This window comes from Notechis scutatus, chromosome 2 (genome assembly GCF_049901735.1).
Source record: "Notechis scutatus isolate UNSWTSFEM ecotype Mainland chromosome 2, rNotScu1.2, whole genome shotgun sequence".
NCBI lineage: Eukaryota > Metazoa > Chordata > Lepidosauria > Squamata > Elapidae > Notechis > Notechis scutatus.
This window is the reverse complement of record NC_142010.1, coordinates 81,632,506-81,642,378: the sequence shown is the minus strand read 5'-3', so window position 1 is coordinate 81,642,378 and position 9,873 is coordinate 81,632,506. Positions and strand designations below refer to the sequence as shown.

General features: G+C 38.1%; 1 protein-coding gene across 2 annotated transcripts in view; it reads left to right on the top strand.

The window, feature by feature from the left end:
- Window positions 1-9,873, top strand: part of DDX46 (DEAD-box helicase 46) — a 42,154-nt gene that overhangs the window by 28,326 nt on the left and 3,955 nt on the right. For both annotated transcript variants that reach the window (XM_026687158.2, XM_087955293.1), the window contains 2 exons: window positions 2,107-2,251; window positions 8,960-9,033. In XM_026687158.2, the coding sequence (XP_026542943.1) occupies window positions 2,107-2,251; window positions 8,960-9,033 (219 nt within the window). The remainder of the gene's footprint in view (window positions 1-2,106; window positions 2,252-8,959; window positions 9,034-9,873) is intronic.

Below are 9,873 nucleotides of genomic sequence, written 5' to 3'. Positions count from 1 at the left end.
CAAAAACAAAGTACATACAATTGTAAATAAAAATCCACATAAACCATGCTGCAGTAATTAACTTGATAGGGCAGGATAAGGAATTGCAGACTTAAAAGGCCAGCAAAACACACACAGTTGGGAAGATGCCAGGACCCCAGATAAACCTCGACAATACCAGAAAATTCACGATTTGCTTCCAACAACTTTGCTGTGCATATCTTCCCTTTTTAAACACTGTGTTCCCAGCTGCAGCTAATGAAGGAAATCAGGGCCCTTTCCTCCCCCATAAGCCATGCAACTCATGTTGCTCCCTTCTCCATTCCTCCTTGTGTGCCCTAGGATGAATAGGGAGTGGCCCTGAGTCTTCCTCTGAATTCCCTCTGCCTTGCTCTACCTCTTCCCTGCTCTGCCCAGCCAGACTTTGCCCTTCCCCAGTTCCTTCCACAGCCAACGGAGCCACACTCCCACTCCCTGTCAGCTGCTTGGCCTCCCCCTCCAAATCAGATTCCGAAAGGGGCATGATAGATGATTTTAAAACCAGTGACAGGAAACCAGGTCTCTACCAAGGCTTATCTCATACAAATCTTGTATCTGTGCCTGGGGATCTTGACTAGGTAATCAAAATTAGCACCATCCAATGAGGGTTACCTTGAAGGATCTTTTATTTAATCAACAGTTCTGCAAACAGTGTCACTAAATGAAGAAAACACCTCAGTTATATGGATAGCCTGACACTGTCTCCACATTCTCCTGCTGGCTAATGAGGGTCTGCAGAGCTAAATTTTGGAGAAGGACGTCCTGCTATTCCCTTCATTACTGAGGGGAAATCATCTATGTTAGAGTTTTTATTTGCAAATTGTATAGAGGTGAAATGAGCAATATAAAAAAATGGTAGTTGGAAAGAAAGAAAGAAATAAAGAAAGGAAGGAAAGAGAGAAAGAAAGAAAAGAAAGGAAGGAAGGAAGGAACTATAAGTGGCTCAGCTATAGCAATTGTACTTCAGTTTCCTTCAGATTTTCTAACTTAAGTAGAATATTGTCCTCTACTTTTCCCCATAACAATAATTCTGTGAGGTGGGTTGGGCTGAGAAAGAGTGACTGGCCCAAAATCACCCAACTCGCTTTCTTGGCAAAGGCAGGAATTGAACTCACAATCTCCTGCTTTCTAGCCTGATGACCTAACCACTGAGCCAGCCTGGCTGTCAATATACTCTCATCCTAAATAAAATATGGAGAATGGTGGGGTGTTTGAAAGACAAAGGATTTCATTTCCAGTGAGGGGCACTTGGATGCCATTCAACAGCACATAAATCATTTTGGCTATATTGGTAATAAAAATGTCCTTGGAAATTACAATTGCTCTCCTAGAATTCCAGCCTCCAGTATTATATGTATTCAGAAAAATATTGCAAGGATATCAGGTGTGTTTGTAATATGATATTTGGAGATGCTTATTTAATATCCAAAGAAACTTGGATATGTGAGTGGTCCCTACTCTTTGCATTTTTTAGTATGGCAAAATTATTAGTGTGCACCCTACATTACTCTGGCTCATTATCAAGTTGTTTTACTTTATTTTGCTTGCCCTTTGACAGCACACATGCCCAGAATATGGCCCTTAACCAGACTGTTGCATAAACTTTAATAGGAATACAAAATCCATTTTCATGCATTCAAGCATAAAGCTCTATAGTGCCTTTTAACACTTCCAAATTGTGTTGTTTGGCTGCAAACTGCTTAAATATATAATAAATAATTATATAAATAAAGTCTGTCTTTAGTAAATGAAGCCCACAAAACCTGTGGGGCAAAATTTTATTCTTTGAATTGAGATGAAGCCATAAAACAACATGATAGCAGGGTATTGATGAACTCTGGCATAGAAAAAATGCAAAACTTTTAAAAGTTAGCTCAAAACAGTGTTTCCAGAAAGATAAATTTATTAAATCAAGCTTAATGGTTTTTATAAAATGCTATGTATATGTATCTTATTTAATTTTCCTAGTGAACAGAACCTAAATATGTAGGTGCGATTTTAGGTATCTGATGATTTTATCATGCAACTTTAGGGAATTCATCTTATTGAGAATTTCACTTGACTTTTAAATTTAAATTTCTTTTGCAGACTGCTAGATGGAAAGTGACTTCAAAGGAAGCACTGCACAGAATAAGTGAATATTCTGAAGCTGCCATTACAATCAGAGGAACCTATTTTCCTCCAGGCAAAGAACCCAAGGAGGGGGAAAGAAAAATTTACTTAGCTATTGAGAGTGAGTATGACTAATATTTTTGCATATTAGAGTGAGTTGACTAATACCCCATCTTTCTGCGAAGGAAATTAAGAAAGTTAATCTATATCTTATATGGCACCAAGCTTGGGAAAGAGATTTAGGTGTGAAAAATCTGCAATTGAACATTGCTTTGCATATTTCGCGATTTACATGTTAAGTTGGCTGCGCACATGGATGCTGCGGCTGGCCGCTCCTTCTTTCAGTGTATGGTGTGTTATGATTTGTATGATTCTGTGTGTGTTTTGGATCCTTTCCTTGATTGAATCCTGTGGGGCAAGGAGCATCTATAGTCAGCAAGCCTTGTTACAAATTGAACTGAAATGTGAAAAGGCTATTACGGACGATTTTATACATTCTTATAACATACCGAAGGAAGCAGCTAGGACTCTGGGGAAGCCATGGATCACTATCCCTGTAGGAAGGAGGAAGAGGCGGAGAAAGAGGAACAGGAAGAGAAAGAAAGGATGCTGTGCTGGGGTTTTCTTTTTCTAGGCTCAGTAAGTTTCCACACAAGCCTTCAATTCCAAGTATATTTCTTACCAATGCAAGATCTCTGACTAACAAAATGGATGAATTAAGGCTACAGATTGCAAAGACTAAATTCATCAAGAACTGCTGTGTTTTGCTAATCACAGAAACTTGGCTTCATTCACTCATTCCAGATGCAGCTGTTGAGCTGGAAGGCTACATAGCTCACCGACAGGACAGGAGTAGAGATTCTGGCAAGGTCAAAGGGGGAGGTTTAAGCCTTTATGCGAACAAAAGCTGGCGTATCAATACAAAGACTGTAGACAGCCACTGCTCCATAGATCTGGAATATATGACTCTTAAATGTAGACCCATATATCTTCCACGGGAATTCAGCGTGGTTTTGATTACTGCAGTCTATATCCCACCTGATGCCAATACTACCATAGCTTTGGGATTCTTGTATAACATTGTTAGTAATCAACAGAATAAGTATCCTGATGCTGTGCGTATCATAGCGGGGGACTTTAATGAAGCTGATTTAAAAGCAGTGCTCCCTAAATTCTATCAGCATGTTAAGTGTGCTACTAGAGGAGCAAACATATTGGACAAAGTATATACCAACATCAAACATGGCTATACGGTTATACAATTACCACATTTGGGACAATCAGACCATATGTCACTGCTTTTAACACCAGCATACATCCCTCTTAGGAGATGGGCTCTGCCTATAATAAAGACAGTGAAATCTTGGCCAGAAGATGCTTCCCAATAACTTCAGGATTGTTTTGAGAACACAAATTGGGACATCTTTTACCACCCTGACCTAGAGGAGCACACTGCAACTGTTTTGTGCCATATCAAACACTGCACAGATACTGTCACTGTGGATAAACATTAGGATCTATTCCAATCAGAAATCCTGGATGACCAAGGAAGTCCAGCGCGTGACAGGACCAAGGCCTTTAGGTCCGGTGATGGGGCAAGATACCGTGTTGCCAGAGCTAATCTGAAGAAAGGTATTCGGAAGGCCAAGACTGATTATAAGGGGAAGATTGAGGATAATTTTTATAGCAATAACATGAGGCAGGTGTGGCGAGGGATTCAACAAATTACAAACCATCAACCAACCAATGTCATCCCTGCTGAAGGGGATGCTTCATTAGCCGAGGAACTGAATCATTTCTTTGCTCACTTTGAAGTGGAGAACTCAAAGACAGCTAAAATACAACCACCAGCCAAATGTAGCCCCCACCTCATTGTGGAGGAACAGGAGGTGAACATTCTGAGGGCTGTGGACCCTAGAAAGGCTGCCAGTCCTGACGGTATCTCTGGCTGAGTTCTTAAAGACTGTGCTGATCAGTTGGCTGGAGTCTTTACCAGGATCTTCAATCGGTCTTTATCCCAGTCCACTATTCCATCTTGTTTGAAGGCTTCCACCATTGTTCCACTGCCAAAGAAGTTCCCTATCAATAACCTCAACGATTACAGACCAGCGGCACTCACTCCTATCATCATGAAGTGCTTTGAGAAATTAGTCTGCCGGCACATCATTTCTGGTACATAGAAATGATAAACATTTCATAAACACCAGTTTACATACAGAAGAAATAGATCTACAGAGGACGCTATAGCCATCACTCTTCGCACTGCTCTGACTCATCTAGAACAGCAGGGGGACTATGTGAGGATGCTTTTTGTAGATTTTAGTTCTGCATTTAACACAATTCTTCCACATAGACTAGTGTCTAAACTTCTAGACCTTGGCCATTCTTATTCAATCTGCCTTTGGATTATGGATTTCCTGTCTGGCTGCTCACAGAGGGTCAGATTAGGTAATCGTACCTCTTCAGCCCTTATTCTTAACACTGGTACACCACACGGGTTGCATGTTGAGTCCCTTATTCTGTGCTCTTTATGTGCATGGCTGCATTCCCACTCACGCTAGTAATACTATTGCTAAATTTGCAGAGGATACAACAGTGGTGGGACTCATGTCCAGGGGGTATGAGTCTGCCTACCAAGATGAGGTGGACTGCTTTCGTGGTATGGAGACAATAACTTGGTCCTCAACACCAATAAGACCAAGGAGCTTATAGTGGACTATAGAAGGAACAGATCAGACATCCAGCCGTTGCTTATCAATGGAGACCGAGTGGAGCAAGTGGCCAGTTTTTAAGTTTCTGGGTGTTACCATAAAAGAGGACCTGACCTGGGGTGCTCATATTGCAGCCCTGGTCAAAAGGGCCCAGCAGAGATTATACTACCTGACACTTTTCAGAAAACAACAACTGAATGAAAAACTGCTGGTGACCTTCTACCGCTGCACCGCAGAGAGAGTATTTTAACTTACTGCACCTCTGTATGGTTTGTCAATTGCACAATGGCAGATAGGAAAGTACTCCAGAGGGTTAATGTCATTGCCCAGAAGATCATTGTTTGCCCTCTCCCCTCTTTGGAAGAGCTTTGTAGCTCCTGCTGCCTTAAGAAAGTTCAAAACATTCTTAAAGATCCATCTCATCCTTTTTTTTAAACTATTACCATCTGACAGACGGTACAGAATAATAAAAACAAGGACAAATAGACTGAAAAACATGTATTCTGCAGTATTGGTGCAGTGTCGGGGGTTTTCTGTTCAATGTGTGGAGGGTGAAGGATGTGTGTTTGTGTTTATTTTCATGGTCATGATGTGCACTGAAGATGGTGTTTGATATCATTGTATGAGGTGCAATGATAATAAACTAAACTAAACTAAACTAAGTAAGCAGATGTTCAGAACATTGTTTACGCTAATTGCCCTTCCCACCAGGAAAAGGTCCCCTGCTGCTAACCAGAATCTTAAAACTGGCTATGAAGAAAGAAAAGTAGCAAATTGAGCAAAATAAACAATAATAGCTCTCCCTTGCAATCGTGCCTCAGATTCTATTTCCTTGTTGGTTAATCTTTTGATGATTCAGTTTGCTCTTTTAAAGAAAAGTACAGGGTGTGTGCAGATACAACAGAAACAGAGAGAGACATAAAGAGAGGGGGGACAAAAGTCACAAAAACGGGCAGTTTTACATTTCAGCAGAACAAGCGTGCACATTTGACTGCAAGAGAACTAACTCTGTTTTTGTCATTTTTGTTTAAGCTCTGTCCAGCTGAGCAAACCAAAGAATAGAAGCAGGGCATCGGGTTTGGTTTGTTTGTTTTCTTCATTCTTGGCACTGGCTACATTTGCGATCTAATGAGGAACTAGTACCTTACGTAGCGATTAATATTTTCTCAATTGTTGATACAGAAAGATCATAGGGCTCGTCTCTCCTGACCCAAACATGCCTATGAAAATCAAAATCCAGCCCTGCTGGCCCAATTGCTGAAATAGTGCATGGTGCTTTAAACAGCAGCTGTCCTTTTAATCTTCCTGTACCAGCCAAGTTACATTCCACTCATACAGTCTTAGGGAGCAAAACATATCTTTTCCCTGTTCTGTTGAAAGATAACAGAATCTGGCTTCCCGCATGAGAGGCAGCTAGGGATTCAGCTGTCTATTTCTGCAGAAACTTGTTTTTGTCTATAGAGTTTACTTTTTTTCTGACTCCCGTGATAGCTTGGTAACAGATTATTTTATTTCTAGCTTGGACACAAGCTATTTCTAGCTTGTAACCCGATGTATAGGTTACTCTGTCTTGGTGTCATGAACCACAGCTTTTATCCTTGAATAGCTCTATGGTTTCTGTTCATTTTTATCAATTCCGGTTATTTTTTGCCTCTTGAGTAACATGTAAGAGGCCTGGGGATATTTCTTACTTGTTCCTTGTACATTTCCTTGTTGCACTTTAGTAAAATTATTTTTTTTTAAAAGGATAATGTGTAATGGCTGTTTACTAAAAACCTGTTCCAGATATATTATGATTTATATTCAAGTATGAATTTGATACAAGCAGAATAACTACACCTCACTGAACTTAATAGATTTAGTTGCATCTTCCCGAGAGTAATATTTGACTGTAAATACAAAGAAACTGAACTTACCGCAACAGGAGAAATCTTTTTGTGCTTATAAGCTAGCATTTAATATTTTTATGAACATGTAATTTTTATTTTGAAAGTTTTATGGAATTGATGCTTTATTCTGTTTGGTTTAGTGCTTTATTTTTATGTTTGTTTTATTGTAAAGTGTCTAGGGTCAATTTGGAATTGGGTAGTATAGAAATAGTGTAATAAATAGGGAAAGTGGCTATTTGAAGAAGAGATTTCAGGGATTTTCACATCCATGTGTGCGCATGGCACACAGTCTATTTTATAGTATGGACCATATAGTATGGAACATTTTTATGTTTTATTTACCCTCAAACGGAACTTGGCTCATGTTAACATTTTTAATTACCTTGATTTGGTAGAATTTTCTATCAGTATTTAAAATGACCATTCAATATAAAAAGCAAGATAGATATTTATTTGTATGATATTTGAAACATTTATTTTGATGCCTTTCAAGAAAGACAGCTCTTATCATTTATTCGGATATTGTCCAATAGTTGCAAATTGAATTAGCATTGAGCTCTCTGTTCTTTAAAATAACTCTAAATCTACCCGTCACTAAGGAATTAATATCTACAATCACAAAAATATTCTTGTTTTAAATATTTGGAGAAAAAACAAACAATCTCTGCCTCCTGGCTTTTCTCCTTTTCTCTCATTTTTCAGTAAGAGTAAATGTATTCAGTAAAAGGAATGGAAAGATAGAATATTTTATGGAATGAGGTAATTATTGATGGAAAACGTATGACTGCTGAATATATTTTGCAAAAGTCTATTCCTTTAAAATAAAGTGAATCTTATAAATAAAACAATTAAGCACTGTAGGCTATTTTGAAAACTTTAACAATTCTAAGAAAGTAGCTTGCAGTGTTAAAATGAATTACATACATGTTCATTTATGCCAGGCAATTAATTTTCACAAGGAACCACATAAGAAAGTAGGACTCTTGTGGGAGTCCAAACCAAAAGTACATAGGCACACACACGTATATGTAAATTGAAAAAAAATAGCAGTTGCCTTCAAAATAAAAGCAATGTAGTCCTATTGCATGCTTGACATACACTTATTTACACTTGATTTCTAATTTCTGATTGACCTTATGTGGGCCGGACAGGGACAATCGAGCTAGATGTGGCTCCAGATCTGTAAAATGCCCAGGTCTATGTTATGCAATAGTACAGTGGTCCCCAACCTTTGCTGCTTAGTAGCCTAGCTGGTGGAGGGAACGGGAACTGGGTTTGCAAGTGGCGGGCTGGCGCATGCATGCTGGTAGCCCTTGCATGAGTTGTGGGATAGCATGCACACATGCAATTCAACTTGCAAAAGTGGCAGTCCAGCGATCCACCAGTCCATCACTTATGTAAGTTGAATTGCACGTGAGTGAGCTCCAGCCAGCCACTCACACAGCCCAATTCCGAATAGGCCCCAACTCAGTAGTGAGCCACAGCCCAGAGGTGGGGGATCGTAGCAATAGTATTCCCTAGAAATAAATGAAAATATTTTTAACCCATAGAAAATGTACCTCTAAAATGTAAATTGCAACCTTGCTATGTCATGGTGGCAGGTTCATAAGCAAATTAGTATCTATTTTCCTCTTTGGCAATGCCTGACTAGTCAATCATTTGGCTACAAGTTTTTTTTTAAATTCTAACAATTCTCTAATTGATTATTTTCTATACATATAATGACAAATGTAAATTTGAACTGAGAACTAAGGACTACACTCTCTTTGAAATGATCTGAAACAGCCAATACACCATCTTTCTGCTTTTAAAAGAGTCTGAATTTTTTTAGGCTTCCATGCTGTGGGAATGTGAAAAAAAAAGTTGCCAGAGATGTATAGCATTAGGGAATATGCTTTTTAAAGTTAAGGAGACTTTTAAAGCTGCATAAGAAACTTGGTACAGCTGTTGCTTTATATCTGTTATTTATATTTACTTAGATGAGTACATCTTCATGCAAAATAACTTTTGATTATTTTATTTATCTATCTGTATGTTTGTACAAAGTGTAGGCTGCCTAACTCCTAACAACTCTGGCCAACAATTGTGAGATAGTACAAAATGATACTAATCAATTTTAAAGTATACTTTTAACATGCAATTTATGTATTATTTTAAAATCTTTAAGACTATTTAAGATTATGTTTAAATAATCAAATGTTTTAATGGGGAGTTCCTTTGCATTTTCAGGTGCCAACGAACTGGCTGTTCAGAAAGCAAAGGCAGAAATCACTAGGCTTATCAAAGAAGAGCTTATCCGATTGGTAGGTAAAATAAGATTTCATGGTTTCTGTATGTAATGTTAAAAGGCATCCGTATGTGTGAGCTCCCAGTGATTATATGCTCCAATACTAATTTTGTAAGGCCTGCACTGGCTGCTGATCAGTTTCAGAATTCAATTTAAGATAATTATTTTGATCTATAAAGCACTTCTTGGCTTGACACCTGGGTACCTGTAGGACCACCTATTCCAACCAGAATCAGTTTGTAAGATTTTGTAAGGAACAGCTGCTGGAACAGCTGTTTTGGCATTTCCAGTGGTTGAGGGAAGTTGAAATAAGAAAATACTATTTTTCTGTGACGATGCTGTCACTTAGAAATTCTCTTGATTTAACACATTGCACCATTTTTACTGACATGGTAACATAAATCTATCATAATATCTTAAATTTACTTATTCAATATTGCAAATCCTGAAGTCTTGAAGTAATGAATTTCTACTTTATATTATTTATATTAGCCACTGTTATCAGCAAGATATCAAGAAAAAATTATTACAGGATGCCTTTTTTAAAACATATTTTTCAATCGTTAAAATCTGGGAAGTTTTTTTAGAATTATATTACATTTTTCTGTAAAAGTAGAGCAATTTTCATTCTGTATATATTTTAAGTAAAAACATGCTTATTTTATGTATCATTATATTTCCAATTCACGTGTATACTGTTATTTTGAAGGAGTCTTTATCTAATGTGATGATGCCGTAAGCGAAATCGCTTTAACACAGTTAAATGCTTATTGAACTTCGTTTTATACTTCTTTCATAAGATTGCATTCAGAATTGTCTGTCTGAACAGAAGGGTCCTTCTAATGGCAGAGGGATA